This window comes from Brachypodium distachyon, chromosome 5, assembly GCF_000005505.3.
Source record: "Brachypodium distachyon strain Bd21 chromosome 5, Brachypodium_distachyon_v3.0, whole genome shotgun sequence".
Lineage (NCBI taxonomy): Eukaryota > Viridiplantae > Streptophyta > Magnoliopsida > Poales > Poaceae > Brachypodium > Brachypodium distachyon.
This window is the reverse complement of record NC_016135.3, coordinates 3765672-3779524: the sequence shown is the minus strand read 5'-3', so window position 1 is coordinate 3779524 and position 13853 is coordinate 3765672. Positions and strand designations below refer to the sequence as shown.

General features: G+C 42.9%; 1 protein-coding gene and 1 long non-coding RNA gene across 17 annotated transcripts; both read left to right on the top strand.

Annotated features, from left to right (window-relative positions):
- The first annotated feature begins 819 nt into the window (after positions 1-819).
- On the top strand, positions 820-1970 carry LOC112269533. The gene is made up of 3 exons (XM_024456430.1): positions 820-1052; positions 1390-1442; positions 1706-1970. Exons 1-3 carry the CDS (start codon positions 924-926, stop codon positions 1899-1901), a joined length of 378 nt encoding a protein of 125 aa, XP_024312198.1. The 5' UTR covers positions 820-923; the 3' UTR covers positions 1902-1970.
- A 458-nt stretch (positions 1971-2428) lies between these two features.
- Positions 2429-9850, top strand: LOC104585283. Of its 16 annotated transcripts, XR_002960861.1 has the most exons (8): positions 2437-3074; positions 3286-3551; positions 4068-4194; positions 4376-4484; positions 5128-5868; positions 6097-6240; positions 6329-6442; positions 6528-9848. It is a non-coding gene; the product is annotated as an uncharacterized LOC104585283 (long non-coding RNA). The 16 variants fall into 16 exon arrangements; XR_002960872.1 differs by having other exon boundaries at positions 2432-3074; positions 4068-5868; positions 6528-6607; positions 9345-9850; XR_002960868.1 differs by having other exon boundaries at positions 2432-3074; positions 4068-5868; positions 6528-8701; positions 9345-9850.
- Positions 9851-13853: the final 4003 nt, after the last annotated feature.

Here is a 13853-nt window from a genome sequence, read left to right as displayed (position 1 = left end):
GGACAAGTAATATGAGTCGGAAGGAGTAGCACATGTTGAAGTCGTGAAAATATGCTTTAGCTATACAGGTCATGTGAATTTTTCAAATTTCAGGGCCTCATTTTGTATTTCGTTTCGGGGCCCCAAATTTCTAGAGACGGCCCTGCATAACAATTATTCACGAATTTTTTCCTGTGGGAATAAACAGTACTGATGACAGTACTCAACAAATTTTAGGGGTGGAACTGTGAAGTGCAACTCAATTCTTTCTCTGTTCTTACCTGTAAATTCCCTTTTGGTAACTGCAGTAGCTAAAGATCTAAACTGAAGTTTTTATTTCTTTGAAATTTGATGCTTGTTCTTTCTTCCAAGAAAGCGCAAAAGCATTGCGTTTCTTTGAATTGAAAAATTATAAGAGTTGATGCCGGCAACGAGCGGCGGAGATTCGCGCAGATGCGGGAGGAGGCCGGGAGTGGAGACGGGGAGAAGGCAGCCGCGGATATTCCGGTTGACGGCGGCGGCGGCGGCCCGGCCGAGAGGGGAATCGACTCCGGCGCGCCGGTTGGGTAATTTCGGTGAGGTCTATAAGGCCAATGGGCCCCCCAGAGCTTACACAACTGGGCCTGGGCTACACATGAGGAAAGAAAACCATTCTGACTCGGTCCATTACTGTTCAAAAAAGAGTTCTCATCGTTTCTCAAAACAAAAACAAAAAGAGTTCTCATCAGAACACAAAAACATATTCCCACCGAACTTGGTCGAGCATTACTTTCAGGCCCATACATATATTCACGCGATGCTGCAACGCCTTTCCGCTCCCCTGGCGATTATCGTCGAGACCGACCTTCCCTCGACGAAAAGAAAAAATAAGATTCGATCGAGTGGCCGAGACGATCGCGGCCTGAGATCGCAGCCGTCGGTTGGGGACAAGACAAAGTGTCGAGATGGCGATGCTCCAATCTGGTATTCGACTCGCTCACCAGAAGACGTCGGCACTGGTTTCTCGCCTCATCAACGCCGCCCGCAGCAGCAGCAGCCCTGCTTCTGCTTCATCGTCCAACATCAGCACCACGGTAGGCTTTAATTCGGCTAGTGTATTATTGCCTTTGTTCATCTCTGCTACATTGTACTAAGGTCCAGTTCTTTTCGGTTTCCTGTACCGGCTTCACCAAAAAATTGTTCATCCCCATCTTTCCGTAGAAACCGCTATCTAAATTTGATAAGGTACCAAACTAGTTGGCCTAAACTAATTTAAAAATCAAACTAAATCTGTGATGCGACCTCTCCAAAGACGCAGACAGCTTCTCAAAGAAGCCGGTCTTAGAAGCCGAAAAGAATGCATGTTTCTTCTGAGCTTGCTTGTTCATCGAAACGAGTTTGATGGTTTTGTTCGATTTGATTAATTTGCAGCGGAAGTGTTTCACCGAGAGCGGCCATGAATTAAAGTATGAGGAACCTGCCGGGTACGTACATTATCGGATCCTCCTTCTCTTCTGTTTGCTTATGTCTGTACTCTTGTGGTCAATTTTATTTCTGGAGTCTGGACTCCCTGAGATTTGAGTTTTCACTTGAATTGGGATTCCTGAGAATTTTGAGCTCTTACTTGAATTGGGATTTCGGAGAGGGTTTCAACTTGGTTTCATTATAGGAGTATTCTTCTGGTCAATAATAAATTCCCTATATATTTCTAATTCATCTATCTATATATTGATGGTTGCTTATACAGGGATATGATGGACATTTTGTTTGGCGCCGCTGCCGTTGTCGGGTTGCTGGCGTTTAGGGACTATACGCCACATTGCCTTCACGTACTTCCAGTGCCGACTCGTGGATGGGGACAAGAGAAAGCCAAGAATACGTCTGGAGAAGCCATGCATGTCTCGGGAAAAACTAGTCTAGATTCAGTTCTTGAATTGTTCTAGTTGAGACGGACTAGTAAATAGGTGACCAATCATTGTATTACACACATGAGAAGAGATCTCTAATAAAGAGAAAATAGTCATCTCTCAATTTAAATTGTGTACTTGTGTATTCGTCCTTCTAAACATCTTCTGAGGCTCTGAGCTTGATTGGTATTCAGTGAAACGAGTTTGATAGTTTTATTCAATTTGGTTAATCTGCAGCGGAAGTTTTTCACCTAAGGCCAAGGTCCTCCACACCAGAGGTTAAACAACTGGACCTGGCCCTACACACCAGGAAAACTATTCTGACTCGAATTCTCGTCGAAAAACAAAAAAACATACGGTTTTGCTATACACTAGGCATCTGGTTTTTTTTTTAAAGCAGGCGATCTCGTGGGCCGTCGATCCGCGCGTCAAGATTTGTGTTGTTTTTTGTGGGCTGGTTTTTTGGGCCTATTTGGTTGCTGCCCTGGAGCCCATGTGCCTGGCCTGGAGACTCCCTGAAAGCTGCATGTGTGTTGTTTGCTTAGTACCCTAAAAAGCTGCCTGGCTCAGGCGACCGAAAACGAGCGGCTGAGTGTGGCTTCCGTTTTCACCGAGCGTCCATGAGCGCCTGCCATTGTTCATCGAGTGCGAGCTTCCATTACACATCGACCTGCTCCATCATCCGCTGACCACCTTGATGCCATGCCCTGGTCACGACGTGGTGCCGCTGCTCAGGCCACCGCCAACCACAACAACCTCATGTTGTTGCTCTAGCCGCTGGCCGCTCACCAAATCACCAAATTGGTAACTAAAATGTGAAGCACATGCTTCTGCTGCCGATAATGATGCGCCGCCAACTTGCCATGGTCAAGGTTACCACAAAGTTTGCAATCAAATTTGGAGCCGCTCTTGTTCATATTTGGATCTGGATGTGTGGTCATGGTTTATTACGGTTTACGTTTTCTCAACTTGACTGCGTGTTTTCCCTTTGACGTTTTCCATCAGCCACATGCTTCAAACTAGTTGAAACCAGAAAACAATTTGGATTCATGCGCAAACAGACCCTTTCTCTTCTGCTCCGACCGCCTGTCTTCTTGCTGAGGTGTTCTTTTCGAGAGTTCTGGAAAGGGTGAGGAGGGGAGGCGATTTCGAGACAGGCGATCCCCTTGTCAGCTGCGAGAGTCGCGCGGGGCGCGCCACCTCCGTCTCGTGAGCTCCCCCTACTGCTCTGCTGCTCCCTCTCTCTGATGGTTTCTGTCATTCATTTCTGCGCACGTTTTTGGCGGGTAGTTTTGCTGCTTGTGGCGAACAAGGGGGTCTCTGTTCTCGTCGGCGACGGGGTTTGCTCCGGGGAATGTGGTGTTAGTTGGCTTAATTGCAATTTGTTGGCGTTGAATTTTGGTCGTTCGGTCTCTTTCAGGCTTGATTTGACGAGGCGAAGGCAGCGAGGCACCGAGGAGGCCCGCGTGGTTTCGCAGTTCGTGGTCGGGGGGTTCTGCCGCTTCTTTTTTTTCGTGTGAGTTGTCCCAGTTCTCGAGAGGTTACTGCTTTCTCTTGTTGTACAGGGGTGGTTGCTGGATTACCCACCACTGCAGCTGATTTGTGGTTGGGGGACGGGGGGCAGGCAGTTTGGGGTGCTCAGAGTTTCTGTGTAGAACATTGCAGGGGTACCGGCGGATGTACCTGGTAATCATTGTGGCACTTCCATCTGTGTTGTTCCATTTTGAATGGCGGCTGGTTGTAGTAGGATACTAGGATGTATCTTAGCTCTTGTTATGTCATACAGGTTCAGATTGTTTCAGATTTTTTGCATTGTTAGTCATTCTGATTCTATGATTCTTCTAGTAGTACAATCAATCTGAACCTGTTCATCGACAGAATAAGCGAGCACAAACCTGCCTGTAGTAGGATGTATAATACTCTCTCCGTCCCATAATTCTTGTCGAAATATTACACGTATCGAGACACTTTTTAGGAATAGATATATCCATTTTTGGGCAAATTTGAGACAAGAATTATGGGACGGAGGGAGTAGCTCTTATCTATTTTGTTGAATGACTATTTGTTTGGTCTTCTATGGTTGCCTTGTGGTTCATCTGGTATGTCCACATACAGGGGTGTGGTTACTAAATGAGCTTCTTACAACACAAACTGAGGCTGTTCATTGATTTGCTTGTTTTTAAGTTGTTTTGATTTTTGCAGGGCATCAAGCGACGCCGGATCTGATGGAGAGGGATTTAGTTCAGAATCCATATTTGATTTCTCTAATTATGTTCCTGCCAATCGACATGGTCCTGCAAATGCTGGCAGCCCTCCATCTGTTGATCCAGTAAGTGTTTTTGTGCTGTTGTAGTTCTTTTGCCCTCATGCTTCTTTTATCTCTCTGCGATGTGTGCCATTCTTAATTCCACAGCGAGTGATTCTGCCTTTTTCTGTTGCAAATTCTATTTTTGTTTTACTATCATGCTTTGTCGATTGGTGCTTTATTTATGTTTTTTTCAATTTGATAGGGCACCTCTTTTAAAGAGACAGTTGTTAGCCAAATTGAATGTGCGGATCAACTGATTTGTTCTGACGCTTCTAAGATTGCAGGATTTGTTAATGAAGCATGCCTACCAGGTATTGTCGATGATATTTCATACAAGTTAGAATCAAAATCTGTCCGTGATCGGGGTTTTACACCGGGCATCAATCTTCAATATGTTCCTTCTGGTTCATCGCCACGTGGTCTAGAAGAATCCATGGCAATCCATTCTGACAATTTTGCTTCTAAAACTGCACGTACTGTGTTGTGCTTTATATTTTTTTATTTGCAATGTTCCAACTCTATCAAAAATTCTTAATTTGCATTTCCATCAAATGTTATTTGCATCTCTACAACCGTTGCAATTTAAATGTACGCATTCTGCAAGTGCTATCCTATTTAATATTAATTGCAATTTTGCAATCACTATCGCTGTTATTTTATCTTCTTTCTTTGTTTGTGTTTTTTGTTCTATGCAAGATGAAACTTTTGTTGTTGATTATGCAGCCACTTTGCCTTCTTTAATTTCAGATGCTTTGGAAGTTGCTTGTTCTTATGTTTTTACTGGATAATGTCAAAAAAAAAAAATCATATGATACAAAGGTGTATTCTAGTTGTCATGATTGGTTAATTTATGCGTACTTATCCTTTCTTTAGAAGGCCAGCCTTCTTTTGTTCCGATTTTTGTTAAATGCACTCTAACATGGTTATCAATATGGCTTTTGATTTCTTGGTTAGATTTTAATGCTACAAAACCCGAGCCTGAGGATGATTCGAAGTTAGATGCCCAGCCTGCCATACATGCCCCATCTGTCACTGTTGCTATCGAGGTAAACGTATCATATATGGGAAATACTGATTTAAATTTTGGCAAAGCATGCAATGGTAATGTTCTTGCCATATTGACGTTATAAATTTTTAATTTTCAACATTGTCAATCGTCGAAATTCGTAATTGCACTTCAGTTGAATTTTATTTGCATCTCTACTACTATTGCAATTCACGTCTATGCATTATGCAATTGATAGCCTCTGTAATATCAATTGCAATCTCGCAATCTCTATGCCTTCTAATATCTCTTATCTATCTTTTTTCTGCTTTTCAATCTTTTTTGGAACATGAAGTCCCTGCTGCTGATTGTGCAGCCTGACTGTTGTATTTAAGTTCAGGTGCTTCGAATGCTTCTTCTTCTGAACTTTTTAAGGGCTCTCCTACTTGTTATATCAAAAGTACTAATTGTTAATCTAGTGTATGGAAGCAGCTTTCTTGTGTCTGATCTTTCAATGCAATTTTAACATGGGTTCTCTGTGCCGTTATGATTTCTTTTGTACATTCCGATGCTAAAAATTCATTACCTGTGATTGGTTTGAGGTCATCTGCCCAACATGCCATTTTTTGCCCCATCTGTCACTGCTGTTGCAGAGGGAAATGTATCATCTATGGAAACTACGGATTTAAACACCGACAAACCATCCAATGGTAAAGTATATTATGTTCTTGCTACATTGCAGTTTTAATAATTTGCACCATTGGTAATTGTCGAAATTCGTAATTGCACTTCAGTTGAATTTTATTTGCATCTCTACTGCTATTGCAATTCATGTCTATGCATTATGCAATTGATAGTCTCTGTAATATAATTTGCAATTTTTTTTGCAATCTTTATGCTTTCTACTGTCTTTTTGTGATTTTAGTCTTTATTTGAAGATGAAGCCCCTGCTGTTGATTTCGCAGCCCCATAGCAGTCTTTAAGTTCAGGTGCTTTGAACACTGCTTCTTCTGAACTTTCACTAGAAAATGTCAGTAAATTTTCTTACAGTTCAAAGGGGTACTATACTTGTGATAACAAAGGTACTAATTGTTAATTTATTATACTTTTGTATATGAATAACTTTTTTGTCCCGGGTCTTGGTTAATGCCCTTGAACTGGTTTTTTCAGATCTTAATGCTAAAAACTCGGACTGCAAGAATGATTCCAAGTTATCTGAACAACCTGTTATATCTGTGCCATCTGGCCTATGCTGCCGATTTAAATATCGGCAACCATGCAATGGTAAATATGACATGATGTTGATGTTCTGTTTCTGATTACATAGGGTTTGGCTGTGCATCTAAGTCCATTATGCATCATTGTTCAGGAAAAACGATCTTAGCCACCCCTCCCCCCACGGCCCTACAATTTGATTTAGAAGGTCACAATAACCAAGATAAGCTCAATGTTTGTCCTTTATTTATGTTTTTACGGAAAATCTATTTACATCGCACTTACTTTCAAATCAACCGAGAGAAGCTCCATGTAAGCCCCTTCTCTCTACTTTTCAGGAATTTAATTAAACTGCACTCCTCCACTTGTTGCAACAGCAGCTATTTCAAACTGCAATTGCATATATTAGCTTGCTATATATGTCCTCTTTTGTATTCTATTGTTTATGGAACCTATTTATTTGCACAGCCTTTTCAATTACACGCACTCCATTTACTTTTGCAATTGGTAGTCTTTTAAGTTGCAATTTGCAAATTGAATGTCGTAAAACCTGTTTGATTAAATGCAATTCAATTACACTCCATTGATCTCAATTTTTTTATGAAGTAACTGGTAAAATTGCGGTATATAGAGGCTTTAGTAGCCCAGCCATCTTAATATGTTCTTTTGTTTGTGCATGGCCATGTTAGTTTTCTCTCAACTTTTGGCTAAATTCCCTGATTCAATAGCTGGTTGTTCCAATTGTGCATGCCTCTGCCTTCTAGTGGAAGTGGCATCTGTTCTTCATCTCTGAAAATAGTGGTAACACTCAAAACATTAACACCTATGGAATTGTGTCCCTTGCTTTGTTCACGTGTCTTCTGATTTCGGGAGTTACTAAAACGGGGGTCGTGCTGGGAGAGCAAGGCTCGAAGGCAAGGGGGGATAAGAGAATTGCGAAGACAAACCTTCATGCATGTGGATTCAGTCCATACTCTTCATCAACTTTTTTGCCCCTGTATCTTGGGTTCTGATCTGGGTGGTTTCGATCATCCGACTGGTGTGTTTTTATCAGTTAGATTTGATCGGCCGAACGGCGGCGGGGTTTTCTTAATCCAATTGCACTGAGTTTTAATTGTAGCTGCACTTCGACTACTGTTGCAACTGAGTGGGGTCAAGTGTGCAACTGCAATTTTTTATTTTGGTTTTTCCATTCTTTTGGTTTTGATACATTTTTTCACCGGCTGCACTTGAACCAATTGCAGTATTTTCTTTTTTGCAATTCTACCTACCCAAGGTGCAATTGCAAGGATTTAAGCTTCTGTTTTTAGGAACCTTCTTTATGGTCTCTTCTTTATGTGTATACAAGCCCAGGCAGTGTATAATACATATAGACACAAAGCCCAGGCCAGTACCCAGCCCCAGTACATAATAGGAACAAACGTTCTAAATTTCTGGAGGGAAAACACAAAAGTCTTGGTTTTATTTCTGTCCATTAGATGTATGATGTGGGGCTTAGAAAAATGTGACTGGTTTATGTTCCAAAACCAGGCGCCTGGTTTGGAAACCAAAACCAGGCGCCTAGGGGATAGACAGACCCCAGGCCCTGCTGGCTGTTCTGGTTCGGCACTCTGCATCTTCTTATATTTTCCTGATATTCAGCTACCTGTACTCTGAGCTTGATTTGCTCTATTTCTCTCATGCCACCAGATCCATAGCAGTACACACTTCTTCCGTTCTTCGTACATGTATTCTCATCCAGTTCAAGATTTTTTTTTTGGGTAAAAGGGATTTTCCTGGCGCGCCACATGTACCACACTGGCAAATGTGAGCTGCAAATGTTGAACCTTTTTTTTCGGGTGTGATCTGACATTTTTTTTTCGGGTAAAGGGATTTGCAAGTCGTAGAAGTGTCTGCAGGGGCGGGTATGATCCTAAGTCAAAGGCACAACAGGGACGTCTTCAGTTTCCAGCTCACAGATAGAGCAAATGCCAGTCACGCCCATGCTCCGACATCGCTTATTTTCTTCAGTGGCCAAGGCATTGCTGGCTGCCTTCCACGCGAAAACCTTGACCTTTGGAGGCGCACCACGCTTCCAAATCCTATCCCAGCACGGATCAGACCCGTCTGGACGAGCACTCGATGCCCCACGAGCGGAAAATTGTTGAACTGAATCAACACCCAAGTTGTATGCGCTTCTAACAGTGAAGATTCCAGATTTCTCCGGCTGCCAAGTAAGTCCGGGGCATCATGAGGGGACGTGCGGATCCGCAGAATAGCATCACAATCCACCGGGAGAAATGTTTGTCGCACCAGTGTCTGATTCCAAGCATCGTTCTCATCCAGGAGGTCAGAAACCCACCTGATCCTGCACCTCCCAAGATTAGTGACAGGCCGAAGAGAAAGAAACTCCCTTTGTTCCTCTAAAAATGTTGTAGTATTAGTTTTCATTAAGACAAGACTTCAACCACAAATATTTCAAAGTGAAAGGTTGGTTGAATAAGTGGTGAACTCTCGCATAGTGCATTGCATTGCATATTTGCATTCATTCTGTTTATTAAAACAATATTTCCATCTCCTGGGTTCCATTTGGTAATAGTTTCATAGTTCAAATTTTAGCTTTTCTTCAGCCTGAATCCAGTGGTGATAGCTTAGCATGAATGAATGGTTTGGTACAATATGGTTGCAAGTTAACTGCTCAGAGAGATGTTCCTGGCCAAGTTCAAAATTCTTGCTCAATCCATTGTATTATCCTGAGACATTTTTTTTTGTTTCGTTATCTTTGCCTTGATGCTGATTGAAAATTAGGAAGTTTTCACTTGAGGACAAGCAAAAATTCAGATGTGGGGGGATGATCAGCATCATTATTTAACTGTTAATCACTCATTTTATGAAGCTAAACTCCCACTTTGTGCTTAATTGAGCCCTTAATTAATGCTTAACACATGACTAACTCTTGAGCATATTTACATGCTTAGTGTAATTATTGCAGATCTGTGCGTCTAGGCACAAATTTTTCATCTTGGAGGGAGGAAATCAGAAGAAAGCCAATTAAATCATCACCTGCAAGTCCCTAAAGGATCTTCTTGGGCAGAATTGTGACTAGTTGAAGGGGCTTCTTGCAAAAAGCCCAACCACTCCGTGGAACCAGAAGGAGAAAGGAGAAGAGGAGAAGAGAAAAGAGGAGAGATGGAAGCCATGGATGGGGAGGAAGCTCTGTGCTCGTGGAATTGAAGCCCTGAAGATCTGTTTCTTCCCTGTCTTCTTCTTGCTTCTTCTTCTCAAGCAAATCGGTGACAAGCTCACAATCTTCCTTGTCTAGCTCTTTCCTTCCTCCAGGAAACAGTGCTTAGATCTGTTGTTATTGTGCTGAATTCTGTGTGAATTGTTGAGCTAGTTCAAGTTCTTGTTGTTAAATTTAGTGAAATTCAGTTAAGTATTCTAGTTTCAGTTGATGGGCTGTCAGGTTTAGATTCAAAGTAATTCCTCTCTGATCTTTGCTCTTCGCTGTCTAAACAGCTTGCTTCTTCCCTGTCTTGATAATTTGCTTGTTGTAGTTCATCCTTTTGCTGTTAGTTAGTGTTAATTCTGAAGTTTTATAAACCAAACACGACCAAAAACAGTAGATCCAATAGATTTTCATCTTTATTTCACTTTTGAAAATTACAAAACCTTCATCTTGTGATCTAGCTTTGAGAACTTGTTGAAATTCATAACTCGCTCCCTATGGAGAACCGACAAAACACACTACTTTATTTGCATCGATCAGCGGTGTTGGAGACTTCACAGGCAAGAAACAAGCGGTGTTGGAGACTTCACAGGCAAGAAACACGAGGTTTACCAAGGTACGACTACCGTTTTTCTTGGAGTTAGCCCTACGTCCTGCTACTTGTATTGATGTGTAATAATGACTACATGAGATTGCCTGCCCCGCCCCGTCGTGGGCACCTAGCCCGGCTTTACATAGTCAGACGGCTAAGGTTTCGGTAGCCGTGTACAACTCATACGTGGATTCTCTTATTCCTAAACTAGTAGGAATTCTTCCTTTACAAGTTTTCTACTATGCCGACCTAGGGGGGCGACTTGTACAAGAAGTCATTCCTAGCTATCTAGGGAAATTAAGAAGAGAAAGCTAGGGTTTGTGTTTTTCTTTTGGTCATCCTAGAGATCTTAGTTGGCTTTCTAAGCAGTGTAGTTCCAAAGAGAGCGGAATTCTTGCACCTGGGTGTCGACCGCATCCTGAATCTGAACCGCCTGTAGGGATTTGTGCCATTGCCATTTTCAATTGCAAATACATTTACAGTACGGTGCGCATACTCGTGGTGGAGCCCGCATGCTACAATAAATGTCCACCCTCTCCATCGCTCACCTCCTCTCCTCTTTCTCTCTAATAGCCTCGAGGGTACTATCCCGATCTTTCGATGAGATACCTAATTATCGATTTGGTAGGAAGTGAGGTTGACGATCCGACTACAACCTAAGAGGCAGCGCCTTAGCGATCGATACACCAACTCTAGAAGGTTATTGATCCCGCATGGGCACGATCAACCTGACCACAAAAATCTTTGTTCCTGCAAGCAATCGAATAACAGTCAAGAACAAGATGAAAAGCAATCTGAAATTGCGAATAGGAAATATAAAGGTACACGAATCTGAATATTCAATATAAGTTGGAGTTCTGACGACGGTAAGACAGATGGTTTAGTCGACACACGTGCTTACACGAAAGCAGTGAAGGCTAAACTTTATCTAATCAAAACCCCAGGCTCCATAGGAGGGCTCGTGGGGTATAAATAGGAGGAGAACAAGGCGGTTTCGTCCAGGCCCTTGAGGGACTCCGAAACTGCCTAGGAGTCTCCAAAAACACAATGAAAATATCTAAAACTTGGCCAAAATCCCATTGTTGAAGAGGATGCAGCTTTCTTCTCATCTCTCGTTATGGCGGTTTCAATATTCTGAAATCATCACTTGAGCTAGTTTCCGCCACCTTGCTGCCACCTCCATGGTTTGTTATCGAGCGTTGATCCTTGAGGTCCAATCTAGGTCATTCATTCCTAAAACACATAAATGAACCCATCTTAAGCAGCAGCATATTCTCATTAATATTAAATGAAGTACCGAGAAACGAAAGTACGTGATAATTTAGTTGTCGTGCACGAGCTCTAGTAATTGGTCCGTGTATCTCCGGTACTTAAAATGTAGGTACTGTAGAGGCTGTAGTTGTATCATTAGTTGAAATTTCCTCGTCTCTCTCCCAGTCCAGGTCGAGCTGCCACTGCCCGCCCTCTCTCAAAAGGCTACCACCCCCTTCTCTCTTCCTTATTCGGCGCTGCAGCTCTATCTCCCAGATTTGGCACTGCCAAATTCTCTCCCAGATCAAGAAGTGCCGGCTCTTTCTCCCCCAGATCCGTCAAAAGGCGCAGCCCCATCCCATCCTGTCGAAGAGAACGGCCGTCCTGACGACCCCATCTTCGTCTCGGTCGCTGTGAGATGCGACCCCCACGACATCTCTGTCCGGGTGTTAGTCTACGACATGCCTCCCCGAGTTCCACTACGGGATGCTCGGCTGGGCAGACTGAGGCGGCGTCTGGCCCTCACGCAGGGGAGGAGCTGGAGCTTAACTCACCCCGATGCACTACTTGCACATAGCATAAAAATTTAAACAACGTTCTATTATACAGAAGTTTGTTTCATTGAACATAATAATTGAAGATATAATGTATAAACATAAATAAATAAATAAATAGGAAACAATCATAAGAATGCTTGCTAAAATGATGAAACAAAGACCTAAATTACTAAAAATTATGTCTAGAAAAATTAGTTGACAAGTTGTCTAAATCCTAAGAGAACGAACTATATATACTACCGATGTCCAACGTCTTTGCCTAAACTTGTTTTTTTATTGAGGAAACACAGGACAGACACAGACGCTCACAAGCACGCCCACACACTCACCGCTATGAACGCACGCCCTCACACTCTACCCTTATGAGCACCTTCGAGAGACTGGTCCGGCACATCATCTTGAGATTGACGAAGTCACCACAGGCGCCTCGTAGTTGACGGGTACGTCACTCCCACAAAAAACACAACGCCGGTTAGGTCTTAAAATAAATTCAGGGAAATGCAAGCACCCATGTCAAGTCGGAGACTTGAACCTAGGTGGGCTGATTCCACCACAAGAAACCAACCACCTGAGCTACACTCAGTTCGCGCCGAAACTTGTATTTTTAAACAGGATTTAATCTACTAACTGCAACTATGCAAAATTATACTGCAAAGATCTAGGAAATTACCAGAAAACCTAGTAAAATTGAGGCCGAGTTGATTGGGTAAAAAGAAGGTCTTTATCCTGGTGCTGCGGAGACCGGTGTTGCTGATTGAACTCATTTTCTTTCGAGGAGATCGAAAATCTCTAATTTCTGCGAAACGAATTTACATATTTATTGGGAGGGGCTTTGAAAAGTGAAAGGATGAAGACTTATTTAGATCCTCTGAAAGCGCAGGAAGTATGCCTTTTGAACTTTTTCTCCACCCACCTCTGAGCATCCTGTTGGAATGGTCCTAGGAAAGACTACGTACGATAAATCATTCTCACAGCCAACTTTCCTTCTTCTGAGCAAATAAATGTAGTATTTAGTCCAACCAATCATTGGTGAATCTATGTCTTTCGTGAAAAGTGGAGTATTTGTGCCCAAGATCTTTCTATTCCCTTTAGTAGGTGCACACATCTCGTATGGTAAATATACCTTTGTGACCTATAAGGTAAGATTGATTGACGGAGTCAAGAGATGGAGATCTTGGTTTAGCAGCGATTGTGAAAGGTATGATCTAGAGTGTGATTCTGATCCCGTGATTGGGTGCTTGGCGTAGAATGAGTGGAGCATACTAGGAATGCCGAATGCTCTTTAGTGGAGAATTCAAGAAACAAAGTGGTTTCCTAAATTTAGGGAAGAGAGAGAATTTAGAGAATTCAGGAAATGAGGGTGTAGTTGCCTACATTCAAGAAATATAGGAAAACACATCGTCATTCCCTAGACCAGAAAAAGCTCTGGTGGGACCCAACTGCCTCGTTTCATCACTCTTCGGCCCGAGCCGCCTCCCCGACCCGACCGCCCAGCTCCGCCGCGTGCAACCGGTAGCCTTCTCGACCCCATCCCCACTTGGAATCGGGGCCGACGACGCCCCAATCCTGCCCCAACAACGCATATCGCCGTCGTTTGTTCAAACACGCGCGCTGGCGATTTGGATGACCTGGCTATCTAGGAGCTTCGCCGTGACTCCAAAGCTATGTCGTGACTCACCCTGTGCAAAACCGAACCGGAAACCGCAAAAAAAAAACGGAAACTGAAGTTTTGGTTTTCCCCGGTTTTAAGAATCTGTAACCGTTGTCTTCTCTAGCTCTCCCCTGCGCCAACGAGCCATTTGGGCTGTGAAACGTTTGTTATTCCACTAAGTAAAACATCTTTTTAACCAAGTCTCAACGGTGGGCTTCCAG